This window comes from Eretmochelys imbricata, chromosome 1 (genome assembly GCF_965152235.1).
Source record: "Eretmochelys imbricata isolate rEreImb1 chromosome 1, rEreImb1.hap1, whole genome shotgun sequence".
Lineage (NCBI taxonomy): Eukaryota > Metazoa > Chordata > Testudines > Cheloniidae > Eretmochelys > Eretmochelys imbricata.
This window is the reverse complement of record NC_135572.1, coordinates 282,833,113-282,846,855: the sequence shown is the minus strand read 5'-3', so window position 1 is coordinate 282,846,855 and position 13,743 is coordinate 282,833,113. Positions and strand designations below refer to the sequence as shown.

Sequence of the window (13,743 nt, the reverse complement as noted above, 5' to 3'; positions counted from 1 at the left end):
AATAAGGATTGCAGGGTTGGGCCCTAAGTGACATAAAATACAACTGGTGAACCATTTCAATGACAGGACCCTGGAAGAAGGACAAAGCATATTTGTTGAGACAGGATAGATGATTCAATTAAATATTTTTACAGTATTGTCATGTCAGATTTATAACTGTACATGTATTTTCATTTAAAATTAATCACAATGTTTAACCATACTGTTTTCTTACAGTGCTCAAATAAAATTGCAAGCTCCATTAACAGACTTTCATTTTCACAACTGTCTTTCAAACAAATACACCACCAACTATTGTACAAACGTACTACCATCTGATTATTAATTTATATGTGGATATGATAGAGTCAAATTTCATCTGACAACATACTGGTCAAAACCTACAAAACTTCTGAATAATGGAAAAACATTGGCTTTGTTTTTAGTACAGCAGTTCTTCCCAAAGGAGAAATTAAAATAAAAGAGAAAGGTTTCTGAATCTTAAGTGATGGATGAGAACATGTTTACATTTCCTATAAAATTCAAACATTCCAACAAACTAGTGTTTGTATATTGCCTGGCGGACTAGTACAAAATAAATTGCTTTTGCTTGTTTTATGACTTCCCCAGATTTCCAGTGTCAGTAGTAAATAATAGGAAGTAAGTAAGTCAGTCTCCTTGGGGAATGACACCAGTTGGGACCCAACCGATGGCATTCACTCCACCACGAAAGAAGGAGGACCAGCTTCAGTAATTTTGCCTTATTGATTTGGTGGCTGAGAAGTCCAAATGCTAATGCTCCTAATGATCAGCCATTCCTTTTGACTTTTGGTAACAAGTATTCTCATGCAGTTAATATCAAACAGAACTTTGTGTTCCACATCTGTCATTTCAAAATTTCCATTTTTGAACTCCCCTAGTCTCAAGTAAGTAGTGCATTGCCTCCCTTTTTTGCTCCCTACAATCTTTTCCCCAACTTCCAGGGCTCCGTGATGCAAGATGTCATTTTGACGGTCTTCTGTTCCAGTGATAACTTTAATTTTATTGATTTTAATAGGCTTTTCAAATACAATCACATAGAGATCTCCAGTAGAAGGAGCTTTCCCCCAGAAGTACTCATCAATGCTGCTGTAAGCCTTGCTTGCCTCGTAGTTTTCAAATACATTTATGTTGGTGTGAAGATTTGCGGGTGGGTTGTCAGGGATGTCAAATGAATCCTCTTCAAAGTCGTCATCCTTTAGCTTGTTCTCAGCTCCTTTGTAGGATGAATAATATCCCATGTGCTGGAACAGAGATGGCTTAAAGCGGATGACGTCCTTTTGAGCTAACAATCCACGGAAATGGATTAGCAGCCAATCACAAGGCATTTCCTGGTAAAACATCAGCAAAAAATGAGCCAGGCGTGGGAGGTCATGGGAGTGGTATAGCTTTCCAATATAGCCCAGTTTGGAAAACTCCAGAGTCACCCAATAGGAACCTTCTCGCGAGGTAATTACTTTCTTAACAGCAGTTAAGAAGTTTTTAGAGCATCGAACATCATCTTCTAGCATGACATAATACTCAGAAAGATTAGCACAAAAGTTAAGCAGGAAAGCATAATCTACATTTTGTTTGGATCGGAACTTCACACGGTCTTCTGGGTCATTGTAATTTCTCTTAAGGCCATCCAGTACTGGATAGTACTCCTCAGGGGCATGGATAACCATTAACCTGCCAGCAATGATGTGATGAGCAAATTTCTGTGAAATATCCTGGACCATCCCTTCACACCAGGATGAGTCGAAATCTGCTAGGTGAACCACCACCGTAATTTCTTTCAGTTCCTCATAACTTGACTGCTCAAATATGGACTTGATCGTCTCAAGCAAATAATTCCCCTTTTTCCGTTTGACTGAGGATAGTCCAATAGTAAGATACTCTGTGCAGAAGGAAATTCAGACAGAAAGATTAACTGAACATGAATCAGACTTTGAAAATCATATAGCAACAAAGCTAACCTCCAGGCCTGTAGTGTATTAAATAAACCTTCTGAATGATGAAGTCTGGGATGTTTGATATGTAAACGTATTAAGCTGTACGCCACAAAGACTGTTCTATGCTTTTCAATGAAAGAAGAATTGTATTGTAAGCAATTTGACATATGGAGACTATCGAATTAAACATTAGTTTCCTAACTGCAATAAGTGTTGTGAAATGGACTAAAGCCAAAGCGATGTGTGCATATGTGCCTATTAGAAAAAAAGAAATACATATAGACAATATTAAAGCTATAAAGAAATGGGATTGAAAAGTTACGGCTCACAAATTGTTCTTAAGTCAAGCCATTATGAAAAATAGCACAAAAGTAAGAGTTAAAGAATAATTGCCTTGCTTTTACCATTTTATGGTACTGTAACAAGCTTAATTACATTTATACATAGTTTTGAGGATTTCTAAGCTTTTCATGGATGATTTCTTCTAGCATTTTCAGTTTTTAAATATTTTCCAATACTCTCGTTTTTCCTTGTTAGAATTCCTATCACAAACTTCCTTTATTTTTTCAGTTAGAAATGGACTGAAGATTGAATTTGAGACCAGTAATAGATTGAATTTGAGACAAGTAAATCAGATTTCACTTAAAAGTACAATACAGTTGACTACTGAATATTTGTATTTCTATAAGTCGTTTTTAGTGCATTTAAAACCTTTTGGGTATGATTTGAATCTCAGGTATGTGGCATGAATTGCCGCCTGTGGTATTTGGAAATAGCTTTTCTTGCATATGTGCCTACAGCATTAGCTGAGTCCTTTCAGATATTTGTTAACATGCACTCCAAATCTATTATTAGAATCTAGCTGTTTGGATGAAATGCAATCTCTGTTGGAATTGTGAGCAACTACACTTTTAAGAAAATCCGTTCATCCCCATATTTTCTGTACAAATAGATTCATGTTAAAACTAGTATGCTTCATTTCCATTGGAGCTGACCAAAACTCCACATAAATATTTTGATTTGCAGAATTTTGCAGATCGTGTTCCAATGAGGTGTCCTGTGGCCTTCCTCTAAACTGTCCACTCACAATGGAGTTGTAGTGCAGTATAGTACAAACGCCATCAGTCGTCAGCACGGCCTACACAACCCCAAACGTCTCAAACCTTATTTCAACTAACATTTACACTGTAACCCTGTCCTAGGAAGACCAACAACTCACAGATGTCTTATTTTCCTCTCGGTGCTTGATCTTATGCCTTGGATGTATGCTTGGACTTCTCCATTCTGACCCTCATTTTCTTTGTTTGTGTGTGTGAAAGGATTGATGTGGTGCTCCGAGGTGACCTGTCCAAAGCCAAATATTGGCATGTTTCTGTGTGAAGGTGAAAGTCTTGACTCCTGCCTAAAGTCAGAATATTAGAGAGATGAGGTGGGTGAGGCAATATCTTTTATTGAACCAACTGCAAAAAGTCAGAATAACCAGACAATTTGGAACTGTCCTACCTGGGGCCTGAGTGTGGGAAAATCTGAGTGTGGGAAAATCCCCTCATTGCAGGCTATAGTGCTGTGGCTCAGTCCCTCTATGGTCCCAGCTTATGGAATGACCTTCATGCCCTATATATGGGTGTTCCCAGCTATAGGATCCACATAAGTGAGGATTCAGTGGTTCAACCCATCTCAGTCCATGGAGATCCAGAAGTGCACCTGCATTGTTCCCTTATATCATCCCTGTGCAGAAGTACCATGGGAGATCTATGGAACAGGCAGCATTGTGAATTTCACTGTAGGTGAAAGAGTTTTCACACAATTCTAAAATGAAATAATTAATTTATGTAAAAAACATCTGAGGTAACATTACTTCATTTAATGAAAGTCAGATTCTGGTTACTTACTTTTCCTTGGCAAAGGTGTGCCAGCTAGATAGCGATAGGAAACATTTATAGATCCTGAGAAATTTGACAAGTCTTTAAAAGTGTGAACATAGCGCTCTGAATTAAGCTGGTGTGTGGCTGTTTCTCTGATTAATTGCTTGTCCCCTTCCTAGTAAGATGAAAAGAGACAGAATGAGAGAGAGAGAGAGAGCACATGGGAGGGGAAATACAGAGAGAAATATATTTGTGAATGCTGGCCAAACAGACAAGGGGGACAGACAAATTTCAAAGAACTAACTTTTTCAAAGTTAGTTTTCTAGAAAACATTTAAATCTCACCTCATTTTAAAAATCCGTTATCTGAATATTATATATTTTTGATTACAAGAAATCTACCATATAGTTTCAGATTAAGAGTAACTGGGAAAGAGGAAAAAGCCCTTTGGCATAGAAACACTGAAGATCTAGTTCTCTAAAAGAATTGAGAGCATTACAGTATTGCCAGAAAAGTGCTGCTATATTCAAGGTAGGACATAATCCCCCTTGACGGTACAGTGGGGAAGTGTTTAACTTTTATTTTTTGTGATATTAGAAACTGTTGCAGGTGAAACATGAAATAATATTCTGAGACCTAAGGCAAGACTGTACCACTCTGGCACTTCCCTGAGAACGGACCATTCCTTCCCTAGATCCTTGATGCGCAGGGGAAGTGCATAGACTGTACTCTGCTAAAGGATGTTGGTGCCTGCACCCACTACATGCCCTGCCACCAAAGTAGACTGGTGCAGAGAAAGGATAGGGTTATGGCCCTGCCTCTTTCCCATCTCTCCCCTTTCTCTTTGAGTTGAGGGTCTCCATACCACTATGGCATACACAGTGCCCCACCCACACCATCTGTCTCTTAATGCTTAAGCAAAGAAGAAAATTTTCCATTGGAGCTGTGGTGCCATGGAGTTGAGGTTAGAGTTAGGAATGCTTTTGTAGTTCACATTGGGTGATGTTGCCCCTGAGAAGAGTAAGAAAATTATATGGCAGTTTCACATGTGTGCTACAATACATTAATGCAAGACAAGTGACTTGAGCTTTGATTAAAAGAGAGCACTATGCAATAAACAATAATATTGCTAACAAGAGCAGAAAGGAGAAAAAAATAAACAACATTTATTTCAATGTTATTCAGGTTCACAATCAGGGATGTAAGAAACCTATCTTATGTTCACATTAAGTTCACTATTTTTCTTTTATTGAAGAAATAAATAGTCCATTTATGAGTTGAGTCAGGTTCTCTTGGCTAACATCCAGACGCAGCTACCTGAACTGTTATGCTCTCTCGTTCTGCAAGATCTCCCTGGGTAATTTCTTTCTAGTGCTGCTAGGCTACCTTGCATTTACTGATAAGTTATGAAACAAAGCTTTATGTGTATCACTTTCCAGATTAGAATGTAGCTCAATGGATTAGCTAGAGTCCATGCCCTGACCCCACGGGGTTACCAAACAGATGTTCATACAGCTGATCCACTAGGCCTGCTGGTTACTCTGTCTCCTGATTTTTCTGTGGTGATCCTAGTTTTCAGGCATTAATCAGGAAAACAGTGTGCACCCAGAGAGGGAAGTAAGTGCAGGGGGAAGAAGCAGTCAGTCAGTAATATATACACTTTGTACTACATTTGCCCGACTTTGTGAGATTCCCTTAATTTTCCTGGGAGCTGAAGGAGTTAATTGGCTCTCAAGAGACACTTTGCTCTTCCGAGGATCCCCATATGTAATATTGTTATTACTTTTACAATGCCCCCAAAGGGTACTTATATTTAAAATAGAAATAAAAAGACACGGTCCCTTCTCCCTATCACCTACAACCTACAATATATGCTTAAGGTCAGCATTGAACCAGGCACATTCCGAGTTTAAGTGAATTTAGTGTTCATGAAAGTTTCTGGATCCATTGATCAGGATCAGCACACACAGCTGCAATTTCAACATTCCCACATTGCCCTGCCAATGTGTGTCAATGCTGCACATCACGTACATGAACTGTAGTTGTATCACTAAGGCTGCTTAAGCAAAGTTGTCTTTGCTGCACTATCCCCCAGTGGGCTCATGCCTTGAAATGGAGATTTCTGTTCCCACTTCAATACCCACAAGAAAGTCAACACTTTTACGCAGCAATAGTGAGTGGATTCTACTGGAGACATGCGAGAGACTCTGAATGAAATTTGAAAGCCCCCAAAATCAACATTTTTCACTTTTGGGGGGCAGAGGGAGAAGGGAAATGGTCTCTGTAAGGTGCTGGCTTGTCTCCAGCCCACAAAGACTCACTGCCACTCCAAGCCTCTCTTCCCAGGCATGGTTTTGTTTTCCAAACACAAAAACAGGCACGGCTCTTCAGCTCACCCTAGGCTACAGATCCAAGGTTATTTCCCTCCTTGCCTCTTTCAGTCCTTCTTGCAAGGACTAAAAAAGTCCTTCCTTGCTTTTTTAGCTGAGTACCCCCCAGGTTTTCTCCCCAGCAGGTTCCCACTGGCTCCCCACCCAGGGGTCTCCCTACTGCCCCTGTTCCCCCTTCCTTACTGACAACCTAGCACTACATAGCCCCAGGTGGTGCCTTGCCCTCTCAATTAGCCAAATTCTCTCTGTCTTCTTTGCAATTAAACACCCCTGGCTGACCCAGATGACTGGCCTCAGGCTGTAGAACTCTAAAACTGCAGTGTAGATGTTCAGGCTCAGGCTGGAGCCCCAGTTCTGGGGTCCTTGCCCCTTGTGGATCTCCTGAGCATCTACACTGCGAATTTACAGCCCCGCAGCATGAGCCATGTGAGCTCGAGTCCAATGGCACAGGCCAGGCCTGGGTGTTTAATTGCAATGTAGACATACCCATTGGGAGCAACTGTTCTGGCATAGGGGAGCGGGACCTGCTTCACTTAAAGGGGTCAGCCACACTTTCACAGTCCATGTTAATGAAAAATGCAAAGAATTTCACACTCAGTGTGGGGGAGGGGGAATCATAGCCTTGTTCTCCATTGGGTTGGGTATCTGAGAAAGGTAGCTGGGGAAGGACTGGGGATGGGCATCATTCCCTCATCAGCTAACTTAAGGGCACTTTCCAGAGGCAGTGACTAGCAGGAGAGCCTCAGGCAGTGCTACTCCACACAGATAGGGAGTCAGGGAGAGCCTTGCAGAGAGTTCCTGGTTCCCTACATGTGTTTTTTTCCTGCAAGGGAACTATTTGGCATATTATTTCTAAACTCCCACATTTAAACTGCTGATCTACTCCCTTAGCAAAGAAAACATGAGATGGACCAGGGGAGCTGTCAAATGTGGTCAGGGATGTAGAAAATAAAATAAAATAAAATAAATAACATAAAAAAGCCAACAGCCTAACACATTTGAAAAATGGTTGATGGACCATGAAGGTATCAGGAAATCTGGGAAAACCGTCAGGAGAAAGTAAAAGACTTGGCTGGGAACTACATGAGCTCAAACATGTCAGATTTGTGATGAGAAAAATAATAAAAGGAAGTGAATGTAAAAAAAAAAATTAAGAATAAGACATTGCTGGAGTCGGCAAACAGGACAGAAAAGGATTTAAAAAACGAACCAAAAAGATGCACTTTCAGAAGCATCTGGGGGGAATTTGAAGCAATTGGCAGAAGCAAGAGAAGCATCAGGGTGGGTGACATGGGGAGAAAATATGGCATGAGCCAGGTCAAATATTACCACAACTAAGAGACAATGAATAAATAAGATACTGTACAAAATCTCAATGCAAACAATGTCACTAGGGGAAGCAATATATCAAAAAGTGGAGTGGCATACCAAAAAACAGGGATTCTCTTTTGGATTACTTGAAAATGAATTGGCTAGCAGTGATAATATAGTAATATCACTTTTTTAAAATCACAATTTCAATTTAGCATAAGTTTGATATTATTGAACATTGCCTATTAATGTCTTTGGCCCTGATATTGAAAATCCTTATATATTTATTATAACTTACTTGTATTATAGTACTGACTAGAGGCTGAATGGGACTCCATTGTGCTAGTTTCATAGTAACAGACAAAAATGTACCCCTCTCCCCCACTAATGTATGTTCTTAATATACAAGACAAAGAATGGGAGGGGAAACAGAGGTACGGAGGAGTAAAGTGACTTGTGATTTGTTCAAGCAGGTCAGTGGCAGACCTAGTAAGAGAAACCAGGTCTTCTGACTCCAAATCCAATACCCTGTCCCACAGATCATGCTGTTTCATGCTTATCTTTACTCATGTGACTGCAAGAGCTAGGCCTTAAACAGTTGTCTCCTTTCAGATGTTGTCCAACTCTCAATGTCCATACTACCATTAGTATCTCAGAAGTCATTTGACCTTAAATTGTGGCATATGTCCAGCGCAAACTGTAGAGTTACATCACATTATCACTAGTTTAGTGATTGAAGCTACTGATTCAGGTGCTTTAGGAAATCCTACCTTTAAATCATAAGTTCACAACAGGTACCATGAAAACTTTGAGGTTCCCATCAATACCTTTCCACCTGCCAAAGGCCCAAATTTGGGACACATGGCACGACAGAGACTCAAAATGAGACACTGAAAAACAAATATTCATGCAAGAAAATGAAAATGATGTGGGATTAATTCCTGTTGTGTAATTGAGTCTTCTGTCACATTAGTTGTATGTGTAATGCCACGCCCCTGGGTGGGTCATTATCAGCAGGGACTGAACCTGGGTCTTTTAGTTCACACGATTACCTCAGACGTAAATAATTTTCAAGAATTAAAATGAGGGAAATCCAAATGTGTGCAGAATGGAGATAATTTTGTGACTAAAATGGAGAACATTCAAGAGGTATGGCTCCACACTGTGCTAGATACCTTACTTGTCATGTCTGCAGTGCTTCTTACACGGACAGTGGGAAATACTGTGATATATGTTACTTCTATAAGAAGAAAACATCAAGATTTTAATGGCACCCTCTCATATATATATATATATATATATATATATATATATATGTAATATGAGTCATTTTGAGGAGACTCATGAACAGCCCACTAAACCAGGAGAGTTGCAACTGTCATTTTGACTTCCAGCCATTTTCTAATTTGGCTGAGTACTTGTGGTACCTTGTACTCTGTGCTTGTTCCATGACCCCATTTCTTCCACCTAAGAAACTTACCAAGACATAACCATCTTCAATGTACAAGTTCATGAAGAGCAGGCAAATGACAAGGACTCCTAAGAATGATACTGCTGATCGTTTCCGTAAGCATCTCATTTTATCCAAATATTTCAAAGTGAGCTTCATGTGAAGAAAAACATATAGGGTCTCCTAGGAGAGAAAAATACAACATTACTAAATTCTTTGAATACGTATAGAACACAACCACTTAGAGACCAAATCACAGCCGTTAGCATGTGCATTACTTCATGTGTTTGAATTAGAGATGGCCATGAACTAAAAAACAAACCCCTAATTCAAACAGTCCCACATTTTCAGGGATTCTGAACCTGAAACCAGATTCCATGTTTGTGGCTCATATCCATGTCTAGTTTAAATCAGAAAGACCATTTCTCTTTAAGATACTGTCCATTACATTTTGTTAATTATTCAACCAAGTTTCACTCACTGAGCTTATATATCGGGGTGGCCAACTTGAGCCTGAGAAGGAGCCAGAATTTACCAATGTACATTGCCAAAGAGCCACAGTAATATGTCAGCAGCCCCACATCAGCTCCCCCCGCCCGTTTCCCACCCACCGGAAACCCCGCTGATCAGCACCTCCTCCTCCCGCCCCCCGCACCTCCCGATTAGCTGTTTCGTGGCATGCAGGAGGCTCTTGCTGGGGGGAGGAGCAAAGGCACGGCAGGCTCAGGGAAGGGGGCAGGAAAGGGTGGAGAGGGGGCAGAGCAGGGGGTTGAGCAGTGAGCACCCCCCAGCATACTGGAAAGTTTGAGTCTGTAGCTCCAGCCCCAGAGTTGGTGCCTATACAACGATCCACATATTAACTTCTGAAGAGCCACATGTGACTCCGGATCCACAGGTTGGCCACCCCTACTATATATGAACGTACTGTATGGGGCTGTGTTTTCTTAAATTGAGGCAAAAAATGGTCTATGCGTTGTTAAATTGCACATACAAAAATAAATATTGACATGCCAATAGATATCCAAGCTGATAGAAAATAGATCTAAGCATGTGTGGAAATTTGTCAAAGATTTTGCACATTCATTTTGAGAACTTTCAGGATGAATAACATAAAAAAAACCCCTGGAAATGAAAATTACAATCCATATTTTCTCTGCTAAACTGATTAAACATATCAAACATTTTGAAGAATGACTCCACTAGATCCTAAATAACGTGAGACATACACACAAGGTATTAATAATAGCAAACAGTTCACCATCAACATTAGCCCATACCGACAAAAAGATGAGCTTTGGAATAAGGAAGTTATGTGTGTACGACAGACTTTTTAAACTCTTATAAGAATAAGAACAACACGATAAGATAAAACAAATAAGGAAATAAAAATGAGTGAATGTCAATATTCAATGAATGAGACACATCCACTACTCAAATCCAAAGTATCTAGGAAACCAGGTTAACCAGCTACGGGAGAATTACACCACCACCATTCCGGGTATAGGGGATATGGTGGAGGAACAGAGAGAACATCTAGGCTGTTTCTATAACTTGGTGATCTTGAGCTGCTCAGATGGCCCAATGAGACTATATTTAGAGCATCACATTGTTTTCTCCCATCCTAATTATTTATGAAAACAAGTACCAGGACTCTACCAAATTTTGTCCCCAGAAAGTAACACAGAAAGGGCAATGTTTGTAATACCAGTAATTTGTTTTCCAGTGAAATATGCTGGAAAACAAATGGACTAGTAGATGAGGCTTTGGTAGAGATCATGGAGTATAGCTTATTTTTCCCTCTAGCAGGAAAACGTTGCATTCTAAGCTGGCTTTCCTATGTCTTTAATTATTCATTTTGTATTAACAGCTGATAGTATTTTGCAGGCTTGTTTGTTTCTTTTGGAGCAGGCCAATATTTTGAAGATGAAAAAAATGCACAAAGTATTTTTTTAAAACTTGAAATTTAGGTAAGAAAATGACATTGCAATTCCATCTTTATAGTTCATTGCATGTTAATATCCTACCACATGCTGAGAAATATATCTATCTGTATCATACATAGTTTCATTTCCATGCCTGGATAGCTTGCTTACTTTCATTACATATGAAATTACAAAGAAATGAGTCACAAAAGTAATAATTCTCATGCCGCTGACCCAGGTCTGAAAATATATCAAAAATTTTTTTGTGCAGTACGTGGGTTAGAGAATTCAAGAGGGGTTGGGGATAGTCCTAGGAACCTGGTGCAAAGTGATGAAGCAGTAAAGAAAGTGGGTTTTTGTTTCTGCTTTTTTCTTTTTTAAGAAATGCTACATCAGTAGACTGAGTACAGGAGGTAAGAAAATCCTACCTGAATATGAAGTGATACATCGTTGATTAAATGATTTTATTGCCCTGCTTACAATTGGCAACTAGAATGTGTACAGTGACATGGTCTGTGGGTTCCCTCAAATATATGAGGATCCCTTAGCAATTTGGAGGGAAGTGACAGAAGCTCCACCAAAATTTTGCCCTTTTTACTAATAGTAGGTAATGTCATAATAATATTCAAAAGGACTTTTTTAAAGTAGACATCACTTATAGATATTGAAGGGGATACATTGTCCCTTTCCTCAAAATTATTGTTTTTAAAGGGTGGGATGGGAATGAGAAATTCACAAATTCACATATGAATAGATTTAAAGACAATCTCTGTTCAGAATCTGGCAAGGGCTAGCCTGATTCTCAAAAGTTCAAGTATGTTTGAACACATGGATGTTAGAGATATCAGCAACTCTGGGGTCAAAATTTTAGATGGGGCAATGCACCTTCAAGCATTAAAGTGAAGTTTGCCTCTGAAAAATTATTGTACCAATGGCACCTTCTTACTCACTAGGTTACTCTGTGTGTGCGCTCAGAGTCGTATTTGCTGACCTGAGGTACAGCACTAAACATTTCCTGCTTTACTTCACATAGCCCTGCGCAGCCAACACTGCTATGAGCTGCAGATTCTGATCCATATTGTGCATCATGGACATAATTATTTCCAGGCAGTCATCAGTCGATTATTTGTATCATTGGACTATCAGAAATTGCAGACAATGGGGTTGCAGAAGTATAAGTGAAGGACTACAGAAATTTTATTAGTGGTGATGATGTGTAAGATGAAAAGCATGCAGCTTGTGTCAGAGCACAGGCTCAATTTGCAGGACAGGCTTTTAGAAGAAAACCTCCATATTTTTACTGGGCACATTTAATATGGAAATCATTATAACAATGAACATAACGGTTCATTGGCAAATAGTGTTCACAGTAATTTGAAGGATACAACAAAATACATTTTCAAGAATTTTGTTTGTACATAACAGCCAGTTATAGATTCATACCAATTAAACAGACTGAAGAGAAGGATGCCACAGTTATGACTTAACAAATTTATCATATACAATATGTTCTCCAGACAATGTGCTGACACTTGCTCTTACAAACACTAGATGGCAGGATGCACACACATTTGCTGTCAGATCAACATGCTTCGTTATCTGTATTTCTCCCAATCAGTTTATTATTAATGTATTGCTTTGTTTAGCATACTTACAGTATATGCTTTTAGGAAACATTCCCTGCATTTTCCCAGAACTGTTTCTTTGTTACAGTTCAATTTCCAGCTTCTAACACTGTATAGCTGAACACGGTGGAAGTGACATTTGTCAGAAGAAAACTTAGTATTTGTTCCCGGCGTATGTGAATTCAGTCAGCCTCTTCTGAAAAAACAAAACAAAACAAAAACAGCCTTGGCTCTTTCCATAGTAACATGACAACAGGCTTTAAGATATTTAAACATAATAAATAGTCACCATTACTAAAGCCAAAAAAGGCTGAAGCCCTGATTTTTAAGAGGGCCTGAATTCAGCATCCAATGCCACAACCACTAGTTTGTATGTGTATTTTTTAGTACCTATGTGTTTACTTCTCCCCTTTTCATATGTAATTAGATAGACATCTAAGCTATATAAATGCAACTGCTTTTGAAATCAATGCTGAAGGATTTCATGTTCATTAATAAATGCATTTATGACTTTTAATTTTCTTTTCTATTCTAAAGATGACTTGTGCTTGCCTGATTCTTTTTCTCTAGTCCCCATATCCCTGCTAAAGTTTACATCTGAATTTCTTCTTGATTTGTCAAAGTTTAGGCATCATGAACAGGTGTCTTTTGACAATCTTAGTTCATTCTCTTTTCAGCTGTTTTGAGATACACAATCTCATGAAGTTACAATGATGAAAAACTGCTCTTTATTGGATCTGTAACTCTGGGAAATTGTGCAATAATACCGAGGTCAAGATTGATTTTCACATTCCAATTCTTCACTTTCTCTTACACAATCAATACAGCGAAGCACAAATTTAAGTATTACATGATTTAAAAAAAAACACCATCTTTTAAAAAGAGTCTCTTCTTTATGAGTCAAATCCTACTCCCAATGAAATCAATGAAAATCTCAGACCTTTTTGGACACCTCTCAGCAACTTGTGCTCCATGATTTCTAAGGCCTAATCTCAACCCCCGTCATCCCTCTGTGTGGCCACATTACAGCCAGCTATGATCTAGCCTCAGCTAATCAATACAGCAAACAAGCTATCGACAGATGGTAAGTACAATGATGTAGCAGGGATGTGTGTTTTGGTACCTGTGTTCCACTTCTTGTGTATTTGAGTGCTACATCTCACAAACTCAAGAAAAGTTGCTTATTTGCAGAGGAACTGATGACTGTCAGAAATGACAACTGAATTAT

General features: G+C 39.1%; 1 protein-coding gene across 1 annotated transcript; it reads right to left on the bottom strand.

Annotated features, from left to right (window-relative positions):
- Nucleotides 1-740: 740 nt before the first annotated feature.
- On the bottom strand, nucleotides 741-9,127 carry MGAT4C (MGAT4 family member C). Its single transcript, XM_077807702.1, has 3 exons — nucleotides 8,999-9,127; nucleotides 3,845-3,992; nucleotides 741-1,897 (listed from the first exon to the last, which is right to left on the bottom strand). Exons 1-3 carry the CDS (start codon nucleotides 9,125-9,127, stop codon nucleotides 741-743), a joined length of 1,434 nt encoding a protein of 477 aa, XP_077663828.1.
- Between the last annotated feature and the right edge of the window lie 4,616 nt (nucleotides 9,128-13,743).